This window comes from Morone saxatilis, unplaced genomic scaffold (genome assembly GCF_004916995.1).
Source record: "Morone saxatilis isolate NCDOM2014 unplaced genomic scaffold, NCSU_SB_2.0 Contig8, whole genome shotgun sequence".
In the NCBI taxonomy this organism is placed as follows: Eukaryota; Metazoa; Chordata; class Actinopteri; family Moronidae; genus Morone; species Morone saxatilis.
Window position 1 is genome coordinate 16,284,104 of NW_023340257.1, and position 13,062 is coordinate 16,297,165.

At 41.7% G+C, this 13,062-nt stretch overlaps 2 protein-coding genes across 2 annotated transcripts in view; both read left to right on the plus strand.

The window, feature by feature from the left end:
* ppp1r37 (protein phosphatase 1, regulatory subunit 37) overlaps positions 1–6,633 on the plus strand; it is a 42,200-nt gene extending 35,567 nt beyond the window's left edge. Inside the window, exons 9-13 of the mRNA XM_035679557.1 lie at positions 146–287; positions 383–549; positions 1,329–3,030; positions 3,132–3,217; positions 4,503–6,633. Coding sequence (XP_035535450.1) covers positions 146–287; positions 383–549; positions 1,329–3,030; positions 3,132–3,208 — 2,088 coding nt within the window. The 3' untranslated portion in view covers positions 3,209–3,217; positions 4,503–6,633. The remainder of the gene's footprint in view (positions 1–145; positions 288–382; positions 550–1,328; positions 3,031–3,131; positions 3,218–4,502) is intronic.
* Positions 6,634–12,601: 5,968 nt separating this feature from the next.
* The window catches only part of LOC118341881 (zinc transporter 1), a 5,697-nt gene continuing 5,236 nt past the window's right edge, over positions 12,602–13,062 (plus strand). Inside the window, exon 1 of the mRNA XM_035680285.1 lies at positions 12,602–12,672. The gene's annotated coding sequence lies outside the window, so the exon portion shown is untranslated. The remainder of the gene's footprint in view (positions 12,673–13,062) is intronic.

The following is a 13,062-nucleotide window of genomic DNA, read 5'->3' on the forward strand; positions in this document are numbered from 1 at the left end:
GTTCACCAGCTGTTAAAGTTTAAGATTATTCTAAACAATGTGGTTTTGTAACTGCACTCCCCGGTCATTAAACAAACACTCAATTGTAAACAAATATATCTCTGTTCACATTCTCAATGCATTTCATTCTCCCCTGTTGTTTCAGCCATGCACCCAAAGTCTGGAGACTCTCAACCTCGGCCATAACTCGGTGGGTAATGAAGGGGTCCACAAGCTGAAAGACGGACTGATTGCTAACCGCTCTGTGCTGAGACTGGGCCTCGCTTCCACCAAACTGTCCTGCGAAGGTAGGAACTAGTTCCTGTGTGCCTCTGCTTCAGTATTTGTGGAGGATTTTTTCCCCGTGTTTTGACTCCTATTTCTTCACCATCCTGTGCTATAGGAGCTGTGGCTGTGGCTGAATTCATCGCTGAGAGCCCCAGACTGCTTCGTCTGGACCTTCGAGAGAATGAGATCAAGACAGGTGGACTGATGGCTCTGTCGCTCGCCCTGAAAGTCAACACCTCTCTGCTGCGTCTCGACCTTGACCGGGAGCCCAAGAAAGAAACTGTGAGCAATGGGGACAAAGCATGGGGAAGGGGAAAGAGGAGAGGAGGAAAAGGGCCAAACACTATAGTTATGTTTGAGTCCCTCCCAAATACTACATCCTGCTGCTACAAATCAGCAGTTGAAATTAATCCCAGAGAAACGAAATGTCATCTATGACCTGTTTTTTAAGATGTATGTCTTCAGTAGTGATGAATGGGCTATTGACAGGGTAGGAAGTCAGAAAAAAGTCAAGTCAAGTCAAAAGTCTATTGTTTGTGGGGTGCAAGTCCGTCCCCCATCCTCCCTTCCAGATGTAATTAATTTGTCTACATATACCGGTTTAACACATCTGCACACATAGACTTTTATACTTGCTCACATATCCAAATACTACATCTTTATGCGTACCTTAACTCTTATTTAAAAAAGAACAAAGGGAGCTTACGTTTCCATTATTCCTGTAAAGAAGAGGAAAGGAGCGTGAAACCTCAGTGGAGTCATACAAAGTCTGCTTTTGGTCTTTTCATTGGATTTTGCTATTGTATAACTACACTAGCCTTAGCCTTGTTTTTTTTATGATTTTTCCGGGAATTTTATGCTTTTGTTAGATGGCTAACAGTGCAGAGATGACAGGAAATGAGGGTAGAGGGAGAGGGGCCACCAGGGTGCCCCCAGCCCTAGACTTTTAAATAAAATTACGTTTTGAAAGAAAGATATTACTGACTAAAACAGCAGATTGAAGAAAGTAATTGCTTTTATTTAGTTTCGTGGGTTATGTTACATGTTTTTTTATCTCTCAGGTGAAGAGCTTTATTGAGACCCAGCGCGCCCTGCTGGCTGAGATCCAGAATGGCTGCAAGAGGAACTTCATCCTGGCCAAGGAGAAGGAGGAAACAGAGCAGAAGATGAGACAGTCGGCATCCATGGCTGAAATCGCCACAGAGGATGGGACCACAGAAGAAGAGGAGCAACCAGCATCAGAGGAGAGAGGGAACACACAGGGGAAAGAGGGAGAAGGAGGTGAAACGACAGGAAATGAAGGACAGACGAGCAGCCAGTCAGGAACGAGCTCTGAGAAGAGCGTTCCTCAAGTGACCCTGGAGTCGGACTCAGACACTGAGGATGAGGAGGAAGAGGAGGTGGTAACAAAGTCCTCTTCTACGTCAAACTCGTCCACTCACTTAAACCAGACTGCTCCCCAAACTCAGCCAGGGGTTGCACAGCCCCTCCTCAGTGCCTCACGTACGTCCTCCTCCCCGTCGGCCTCACCTGCCGGCGGGCCGAGTGTCATTTCCAGCATCACCATCACAGAATCAGCAGTTCCTCCCGGCACCCCTCCATCTCCTGGTCGCTGCATATCTGTCTCCAGTCCAGGGAGGGGTCATAAGATCTTCATGGTAACTCGAGTGGAGAGCCCGCCTGAGCAGCAACAGCTACAACTCCAACTAAGCGCACCTGCAAACCCCAGCCTGGCTAAAGAGGCCTCAAAGAAGCCCGTAGACGTGAACACGCCCACGACACAGCAGACACAGCCGCCACCCGCAGCTCAAACACCTACACAAACACAACTGACACAGGAGGACGTAAAGGAGAGCTCACCTGCCCCATCAACAGACTGTAAACTGACAGAGCAGAGTCCTGTAGCACCAAATACTAAACAGACCCACACAATAGAGCCACAGTCTACAAGTCAACCCACAGAGGATGTGACCGCTAGCACTTTAGACCCAGTGGTGACAGATCCAAGTCAACAAGCACCAGCCCTGCCTTCAGATTCCTCATCAGTGCAGTTCAGTGAGGAGGTAACAGAGCGCACTAAAGCCCCCCAACATGAGCCCACTTGTGTAGAAGGAAAGAAGGAAGGAGAAGAGGAGGGTCGTACAGAAGATGAGGGACAGGTGATGTCCCCTGATAGCACAGAAGGAGAGTGTAAAGAGTTAGACGAACTGAGTCAAACGCAGCAGCAGCCGTTACCACCAGCACTTGCACAGCTACAAAGTGAGCTAGCATCTGCATCAGAGGAGACACAGGCGCAGAACCAAACAGAGGAGGAGGAGGAGGAGGAGGAGGCACTTGAGGAAGCACCGGCCAACTTGTCAGAAAATGAAAAACCCAGTTTAACAGAGAACGAGTACAGCCAGCCAAGCCAAGAGGAACCGTGTCCAAAGCAGCAAACGGAGGCAGATGAGCAGGGAGTAGAGCCTGTTCTCTCTGTCCAGACTGATCAACAAGCACCATCTGTCACTCAAGGTGGAGCTCAGGAGTCAAATCCTCCAGCCGGAGAAGCGTCAGAGAGTCCCAAACCTGCCTCGACCGTGTCTGTCTCCCCAGTCGAAGAGGAGGATTCACCCGACGAGAGCTCTGCAGACGAGGGCGAGTGCTTTGCTGAGGCTCCAGAAGAGGTCATCGGTTCAGCTCTTCCCAACGGCCTGAAGCCGGAGTTCTCCCTCCATCTTCTTGACACTGAAAGCCCCAAGCCCGGCAGCTGTGTGATGGAGCACGGTGAGCTGCTCTAATCTCTGATCTATAAATATCAAGTGTGCGGTTGGTTTTGGGTGTAAAAGTCCTGTCTTGGTAATGTATGTTGTGTGTCTCTTGTGCAGTGAGTGTCAGCTGTGGACAAGAGCTGGAGGAGCTGCTGCTAGAAGCCAGTCTGGAGACGGGGAGAGACGCACCATGAGGCTGTGAGGTAAACGTTTATCTATTTATATGTACAATACAAGTAGTTTCCATGAAATAGGGACTTCTGCTTGCAGAATTTACTTCTTCTAAAGCACTTTATCTCTATTAGTGACTTCACGCTGAACAAGGAGGTCTGAATATAAAACAATGCAATGAAAAATATCTTCTTCCTTCCTATAATTAAACTGCCTTTCTTCCATCCTATTGGTCTGTAGTGGTCTGTGTTTGGTCCTGACATCCTCACCATGAAAAACATCTCATTCAGGAAGTAGAAATATAATTTGATGGATTATTTAAAGGAAGATTACTTTTGTAGCTCTGGACATCTTTTCTATCTGTTTTTTTTTTTTTTAACTTCGGTCCAGTTTACAGAAAGACTTCCTGTTCATTGACCTACCATACTTGAGATAGTAGTGCATTCACAGATTTTCTGCACAATAAGTGATTATTAGTGAAATTGCAGCAGGAACTAACTTTTGGTTTTGGACTTGATAAACTGTTGGCTTGCTTGACAGTGTAAAGGTGTGAAAGTATAAAGGTGTGTGTCCACAGGATCAGTCATTTCCACGCTTTCCATTCATTGTATTTTTGCAGCACCACTGTACGTCATGTTGGCTGCTCCTCATTTGCATATTGTAGAGGTCATGGCTACTTTATGCAAGTTCAGCACCTCTTGAAACTCGTCCAAAACTGTTTAAACCAACCTCTGTCCATCTAAAATGAAGACAGATCCAGCGACTGCATGGCTTATTTCTCGCTTAAAATGTTTTCAGAAACTCATTTCAGTGAACTATTTTCATAATATGAGAGAAAGTTTCCAAATGACCATGCTGGTCTGTTTTGAAATCCTGGAGCAGAAAGCCTGTTCAATCTGGTGCAGCCAGAAGTTGTAGCCTTTTGTGATGACAAGCGTCCAATGCTGGGAAGCAACACGACCCGTTGCGTCCAAAAACGCCCCTGTGGACACGTACCATAAGGCTGGCAGTATCCTCAGAGTTTTACATGTATGTGTGCAGCCAGAATGCTGACATAACATGCTGCCAGAAAGTGCTGTAATGGCCTCAGACACCACAGTGTGCACAGGTTGAGCAAAAAGTTTTCACCTTCAATAAAATGGCGAATTTTATAAACCTAAGACGGCTGTGTGTTATCATTTGAAGTTAAAACAGCATCCAGTCACCCAAAGTGACTCAAACATGAGTCATACATAGAGTCATGGATAATTGCGTTTGGTTTTACATGTTCTCTGCTACATTCGGGACTAATTTATCTCCTCTCTTCTGCTTCCACAGGGACGGTGACAGGAGAAAACAGCACTCAGATAGTTTTGTCTGGCTCTACTAAATGACTGGTTGCCCTACAATGTTTTTGTCGTTTCTTTGACTTTACCACCTGCACCACCTTTCCATAAAGGACCGAAGACCTGGTGTTACAGGGGAAGCTCTATACATGAAAATATAAGCATATAATTATGGAAAGACACAAAGGACAAAAATCAACTTCTCGAGCTTGGCCGTGACCAATAAGGACATCCACACTACATCAACCACTGAAACTCACATACATATGCACATTGAGTATGAGGAAGAGGGGGCGGGGAAAGAGAAATAAAATCACCCTGTTATCACTACATTTTGTCAATCTGCAATCTTTACAAAAAAATAAAAAGCAGCCGTCTGTGAGTGAGAAAGACGAGAGATGGGGGACAAAGGAGGGCGGGTAAAACACTAACCAAAGACAGAACACAGACCTTTCTCACAGCCCTGCTTGCTGTCTTGTGTAGATTTCCACTGTATTTGGGGAAATAACTAGCAGTTTTTGTCACAACACATACACACACATACACACACAAAAAGACATTAAGGGTGATAATGAGAAAAGTGGGGTTGATGGCACAGTCGGAAGACGAAATAACGGTGGCGGACCCTGCTGAGCGGACCTGCTGGCTTGAAACACTTGTGCTGGAAGTGGAAGTAGGTCACTGTCAAAGGCTTTTATATCCAAGGAAGCTGAAGATGTTAACGTATCTGTTTTAAATGTCAACGTTTTATGTATGTGTCCCCCACTCTCCCGACTATTCTTCCCCTTTGAAAAAAAAAAAAAAAAGAAACTCTAAAGGACCTCTGCCAAAGTGACCTCCCTCTTGTGTGTTTTCTCTGCTCACTTTGGCCCCTCAGGAATCAGCGTCTCCCCCACCCCTCCAGTCAGTCTTCAGATCTGATGTGGAGGAGCTGCAACTGTCTTTCCCCCGCCTGCCTCCGCTACAACAACAAAACAAAACAAAAAAAAGCTTTCTCAAAGTCAGTCGGTAATTTGCTCCCAGCTTGAAAAGCCCAGAACTTCTGGGTTTATTTACAGTACAAAAAAACAAACCTATTCTTTTCCTTGATTCTCTAAACCTTCAGACACTGTTATCGCTCTGTTCGACCTCCTGATTACTGTTGTGTTAAACTCAGCTCTGTCTTCATCTTCCCTCTCCTTCCTCCTGTCCCTCTGTCTTCCACTGGTACTTTGTGCCATCTCACCTCTCCGCTCCAGCTCATCATTCATGTTGCCTTCAAACTCACCACTGCAGATTCAATTTTTTTTTGTTATTTTTTTGTTTTTTTGTTTGGCTTCTTTGAGAAATCAAATATTTTGTATTTATTTTATAGATATATGAGCCTTTTCTGATTTATTTTTCCCCTTTTTCTTCATTTTATCTTTTCTTTTCCATTTGAGGGGTTGCTTTTAAAGATTAGCCCCATTTTTTTGATGTATATTTCACATTCAAACTAGAGCAAAATATTTAGTTGTTTTTTTTTCTTGGGGGTGGGGGGATAATCTGTGTTGGGAGGAAAGATACATGTGATTCAATGGTTGACTATGGTAGCAGTCAGGGTGCAGTAATGAAAGCAAACGCAAGGAAGCGGCAAACATAACAGTTCTCATCAAAGTCCTTGTTGTTTTAACACTACTCTGCTGGGTGAGAGTGCAGCCACAAGGGGGCGCTGGTGGTGTTTTCCTACAGTGGAGACTGAACTACAGGATATCACAGTGAACAGCATCACACTCTGTACGCTGCCAGCACTGATGTCTCTGTTCAGATCCAACTTCTATCCTGAATTTCCCAGAGCAAGGCGGTAAAACTTTACATAAAATGTCAAATTGTTTGCGAAGAGAGTTGGTTTAACCTGCTTTAAGTTTTTTTTTTGTTTTTTTTCCCGGAAGCAAACACGCAGGCAGGTGTGATGTTAAAAGGAGCGACCTTTAACCTTCCTGCTCCTCTCCACCCAACAGATAGTTTGCCCCCACTGTTTGTTTATGCTTTAATTTTTAGAAATTTTTAATAATAATTTGTTAACTTAATTGAAATGTGCTGGTAATCACAAAGATATGTATGGCGAAATTTGTTCCTCTCAAATAAATGCATGTAATGACTAATGATACGACTGAATGTTTCAATCTCACTCAGGTTGGCACTTTAAAATGTCTGGCCTCTGCATAAATAACATGAAGAAATGTGTTCAGTTTGGAAAATGGAGTTGAAAATGTTGATCACAGACCAGTTTAGCAGAGAATAGAGTCAATATATCTCTTAAAACAATATTAAAAAGTACATAAAAGATTTTTTTTTTCTGTTAATTAGTAGCAAACGATCTATCACAATCAACAATTCTCTGTTGTGTTGAGTGATACATGGGCAGTCAGTGCAAACTAACAGACTCCCTTTGGACCTAAAACCACAACCTGACACTGGTTCCCAACCTGTGGAGAGAAAAGCCAGTTTCCTTCCAGGAAGTTGTGATGTTGCGATCACAACAATTCACAGAAATTCAATGTATCCCCTAAATTCTGTGTAATTTTGTCCAATCACAACATTATAGCAAATTTGACCTATCAGTGTTATTTCTCACACAAAACATTGAGTCATACGTCACCAAACTCACTTCTTTGTTTCTACTTTGTCTCACATTTACCATCAAAACCTTTTTGCAAGGTCACTTGAAACAGTGTGAGTTTATCCTCAATGGAACAAGTTTCGTTAGATTTTTAACAAGTTATACAAAAAAAGGTAACTGTTTTAGCAATTTTCACTTTCCTGCAGTTTACTTACTAAACAAATGCGTAACATTATTATATATATATTACAACATGCATAGCAACTTTTTTTTAGAAAAGCTGGCCTGGAATCAGGCATTTTAGGCCTGAAAACAATCATGTTTCTGCAACCCCAAATCACATTTTTCAGAATAGACATTGCTCTTCTTTTTGCTTTGGTTTCTTTAGATAATATTATGTGTTCCAGGCCGTTTTATATAAAGAATTATTAAGTAAAGACCAAGAGCCTACAGCCACGCTAGCAGCCCAGTGAGGCTGCACTTACGCTGAGTCATCTGGGATGGTTCATTCATTACAGAGGAGGTCCTTTGAGGATTAAAACACTATTAAATATTGACAATGTGACTTCATATCCACTAAATTTGGATTTAATTAGATTTAACAACCATCTTTTGCTGATGCGGGGTACCATATTTGTTTGGTTTTAAGGTATGTTTGATTATTAAACATACACTATGAATCAGAAACTCGTAATTGAAAATGAAATGGAAAAATACAGTCTTGTATCTCTGTGCTAATTGTTGTATTTGTATAAAAAGCTCTTTCTTGTTGCTCAGGATCCTCATCCTGAATGTGCTCCTGTGGTGATTTTATATCATATAACCCATCAAAAAAAATAAAACTACTTTTACTTAGCTCATGTTTGTAGCTAGCAGAGCAATATGACTGAAAGAGATGTTTGGATTTCAGTGGACAAAACCTTTGTTCACATGTGGTTGAGATCTAATTTGTACATTTCATCCAGCAAGCAAACAAGTTGTGCAACATCGCCTCCAGCATCAGTCCAGCAAATATTGGAGCAATGGAAATTTTGCCCTAATGAGGCCACTGGACGAAAAGTCAGAGTATCACCAAATATGTCCTTACGGGAACAGGAATGACTGAACCAAATTTAATGGAAATCCAGTAGTTGAGATATTTCACTAAAAACTGCTAATGTTCACCTACTGGTGGCGTTTACATTTCTATAGAGCCACACTGCTAAAAAAAACTACATGTAAAATATTCAAAAGCAACATCTCTTTCCACAAAGATTAGCAGGATAAGAAAAAGATTCTGTTCCTCCAATCGTTGATTTTGTCTCTTGGGATAATTTGTTTCATGTTGTTAAAAAATGCTTACAATAAAAAAAAAAGACAACCCCTCCCCACCACACCCCACAGCTGGTGGGTGTGGGCTCCCTCACTGTAGGAGACGTGAACCTACGTCTCCTACAGTGAGGGAGTGTAGCGGTGGCAGGGGGTCGGGTACAGGCTGGGAGCTCTGTACAGTTCTTGTTTCTGAAATTCTCTGAAGGAATTCCAGACTGCTCTAATCCACTCCCGCCCAGTAATGCTCCAACAGTACAGGGAGGATTGTGAGACAGTCAGGAGGTATTAAAATGTGACAGGCTGCGTTCACACTGCAAGTCTTAGCGAAAGATCAGATTTTTATTCTTTTGGTTGTTCATATCCTTTTTGAACGTGGCCCATATCAGATTCCAGTGTCCTGAAGTCACATGAATTCTGATACGACTGTTCACACTGAGGTCGCATTGCAATAAAAATCAGACCTGTATCTGATTTGGATCACATATGAATCAGAACTGAAAAGATCAGAGTCCATGTGGTTTTGTTCTGTTCACGCTGTCGTGAAAAAGCAGATGTGAGTCACATATGAGCAAAGAAACTCAGCTTTGGGCCACTTGAATGCAGCCTTCTAACTAAAGCTCCAACTGCTGATCTTTTATCTGTATGAGTATCATAAATCACTGGTTCACAACCTTTAAGCAATGTCTACGTAGTCAACCCTCTCCCCTAGAAACTACATTTTTTTCCTTCTGAACTCAACAAGTGCACTTTGGTTAAGATTAGGGGGAAAATTGTGGTTTTGGTTAGATGTTAAGAAAGTTGCTCCTCATGCTTCAAGTCACTGTAAACCTTTTCAATAATTAACCAAAACCACAATCTTTGCCTGACTTTAATTTCTAGTTGACTTTAGGTAACCTGTTTGTCCTAGTTTCCAGTTTTAATGCTAAGCTAAGCTTCATATTTACTGCACAGACATGAGAGTGGTATGTCTGATTTCACAGCAGCTTCTCTAAAAACAATGCATGTTGTGGTGTTTTTAGGCAGTTTTTGCAATGATTTTTTGGCAGAAAGTGAAAATTGCAGAAATAGTTGTGTTTTGTTTCGTATGAGTCATTTAAAATCAGACCACTAGTAGTTACTAGTAGGTCACAGTAGGGGACCACTATGATTGGTGAAACTCGCAGGAAACTACAGCGTTTGGTCAAATTGTTGGAATCGATTGGAAAAAAATGTCAAGGTTTTGCAGAATTCACTGTTAATTGATGTGAAATCGCAACTTCCTTGAGGGACTGTCTTAAGTTGTCCGTAACACATTTCACTCGTCATTCATTTGATATTAAAGTTGCTTAAAAAGAACATGAATGTGAGAAATGTGAAGAGTTGAATCTGTTATCCCAAACCCAAACCTACACATAACATACAGTATCACTACCACAGAAAATGTCATTTAAAGTGACCTTTATTTTCTCAGCCTCTGTCTTTATAGTTTTTTTTACTCCCGAGTTCATTGTTAGTGTGTTTAGAAGATCCAAGGTTATTGTGGGCCATTAAAATCATTTGTTAACAAGGACTTTGTGTAAAACTGCAGTCAAACCTGCACAAAACATCCATACGTGTCTCATATCACAACGACTTTATTGACTCAATGCCTGTATTCACACACACACAAACTTACAGTAACTGCAGTTACAGTGACCAATTAAGGTTTTGTTGCATCTATTTGTTTCCTGTAAAATTCTGGTAGAAATAAAACATTTCCTAATGTTCTTTTGGCCTCCTGTTTTCTGCTTTTCGTGACTCCTCATTTGGCCAGAGAAACCCCTGAGGCACTGTCTGTCCACATCGGTATGAGACATGTGATTGTGCACCTCAGGGTGAACAGTGGAAGGGTCCATCAATGTGTAGTTCTGTGGACTTGTTTTGTTTGTAGATGTCAGACGAGCCACTTTAATTTCCTCAGTCTTAGGTAAGAAGAGGCTGGACTTTAGATACTGATTGATGTCTGTTCTGGGAGCAGGGAGTCAAACGGGACCTGTGAGACCTTAAGAATGAATTTGTAATATAATAAAGATATATAACAATATAGAAATATAATATATTTTTTGGTATTTGTTATTAGTTGGTGTTTCTGAAATGTTGATTATGGTGATTTTGTTGATGTTTCTGGCCCTGTCCTTCCTCAAGATCAACAATCATGTTTCCATCATCATGTGAATAAAAGAGAAATTCGTAAGTCTTCGTCCAGTAATCAGCACCTGCCTACAGCCCTTGGTGTGCACTTTTCTATATTATATTTGCTTTGAATTGTTTGGAAATCGCCAGCACACAGTGGTTCTTCATGGCATATAGCGACTACAGAATGGAGCACTTAGCAGCTAAAAGAGACAGATATATGGGAACTGTTGGGTCTCTGAAAATCATTTTATAAGGAGTACAGTCTTACTCTGCAGCAAACCTTTAGGAGAAAGCAGTGCTACAGAACTAAAACCCGACTTCGCAGGTGCTAAAGGTTTAGCCCAGCTGCCAGGTCTGTGGCCTCTCTCCTGGGGACAGTGGCAAGTGATCAAATGCTTCCTCACTGGGTCTTTTCCTGGGCTTAGCTGTGCCTCAGGAATGTGCTGGCATGCTGGTGGAACAGTAGGGATTTATCTGTGGTGTCAGCCCCTATCTGGCCTGTTGGTTCGCAGTCCAGTGGACTGCAAAAAAACCCCGCAACCCCAACACACCAGAGCAGGGCCTGATGGGACGGCGGCAGCATCATCTGTGGGATTGCATCACCTCAACAGTCTGAAAGAGCTAATAAATCCAGTTTCCCTTTAAAGCACAGGTCTCAAACTCAAATTGGCATTGGGGAAGGTATTGTCCTTTCATAGGAGAGCCACTTCAAGTAGTAAAAGAAAGTTCAATATTCTGAAAATATTTCCATTACTAACATCATGCTTAACAGAAAACAGCAGTTTCTATACACTTTTAATTCATCTGCTCTCTTCTTAACAACCTTTTGCACACATTTGTGACTACCTTATTCCATTATTTTACACCAAACAAACAAAACAAAAAGTTTTTATTTGTATATGAAGGGATAGTTTAAATTGCCTGATTATACTATATTTGTGACATCTTGTCATGGGCTCGCGGGCCGGCACTTTGAGTCCCCTGCTTTCAAGTAATAGTTTTAATTTCTGGAAATATGCTGTCTGTGTGAATATGAAGCTACAGCCAGGAGACCGTTAGCTTAGCTTAGCAACATATACTGGAAACAGGAAGAAAACAGCTCTGCTCAAAATCAAAAGCTCACTTATTATTGACACTTATTACCTATCTATATTTGTTCAGTGGACTTTAGATTTGCCAAGCGTCTCTGTTTGTTTGCTGCTGTGTTAATGTTTTAAATCTCATATAAACATAATCTTTAAAATGTTTTGTGATATCATCCACTTGGACAATGTTTGACTTCACATGAGTTTCTATTGATAAAGAGGTGAAGGAACATCCTCAGGACAGCCTCAGCAATGGTGCATTTAGACCTGTAAACTGTATTTTACCATCTCTAGATTACAATTTCTCATGCAGAAGGTTAACAGGGAAAAAGTCCTGATGAAATTAGTCACAATCAAGGCACATTCCCAATGTTAAATATCCTTTATTATAACATCAGAGGTTCCTCTTCTGTTTTACAACACTACAGAGAAATAGAAAAACACCAAATACTGCAAATAATTCACTGCAGATGGGGATGGATTGTGTGTCTGGGGTGTTAAACAGTAAGCAGATCAAACTTCATGGTAGGCCATACCTCTAATACACTGCTGCTTACTTGTAGTGCAACTCTAAATATTCTATTTATTCTTCATTAAGAAGCCTTATGTTTGCTTTATATTAAAGCAACGGTGAGTGGTTGATTTGGTATCTGTAATCCTGACATCACTATGGGGATTTAATTACTGCAGGTTATCCTCACTTGATCAGAGAGTGTATGAAGGGGTGGGTGGGCTGTGTGATGTGTCCACAGAAAATGTTCTCCCACCGACAAGCTGAGGAGGGAATGCAAACAGGGATGACTGAGGAGAGGACAATACCACCCACCTCCTCCTCCTCGGCTCACATGACTGCGATTAGAGCAGAGGAGGAGTGTGGTGAGACAGAGAGAGAGAGGGAGAGACGGAGACGCGATGGTGAAGCTACGATGAATGAAACATTTTTCTGATCTTTTTCCGGCGGCACAGATCCACATCCAACGACTCACACTACAGGCTTTGATTGCTGGCTGAGGATTGTCTACTTTTGTGGGGTAATTGAACTTTAAAGTGTCTTTAACATTTGTTGCTTTTTTTTTTAATTTTGATTTCCATGTGCTTTTCTTAGTTTGTTGTGTGTTACATGTGAGTGCTGGTTTATTCGTGATTTACAGTCAGTGGTAACTTAAGTAAAAAAAAAAGCACCACTGTACAATTTTGAGGTACTTAATTGACATTTTGTGCAACTTTATACAAATATGCTACATTTCAAAGGGAAAGATTCAACTTTTTACTTGACTACTTTTATCTGACAACTGTTTGCAGATAAAGATTTCAATGATCAGTGTTAAAATAAAAAAACCCTACCACCCAGCCGCATTACATAATTAGGTTCATAATCAGCTAAAACAGCGGTAGGCCAATGTGTGAACATTGTGGACTGA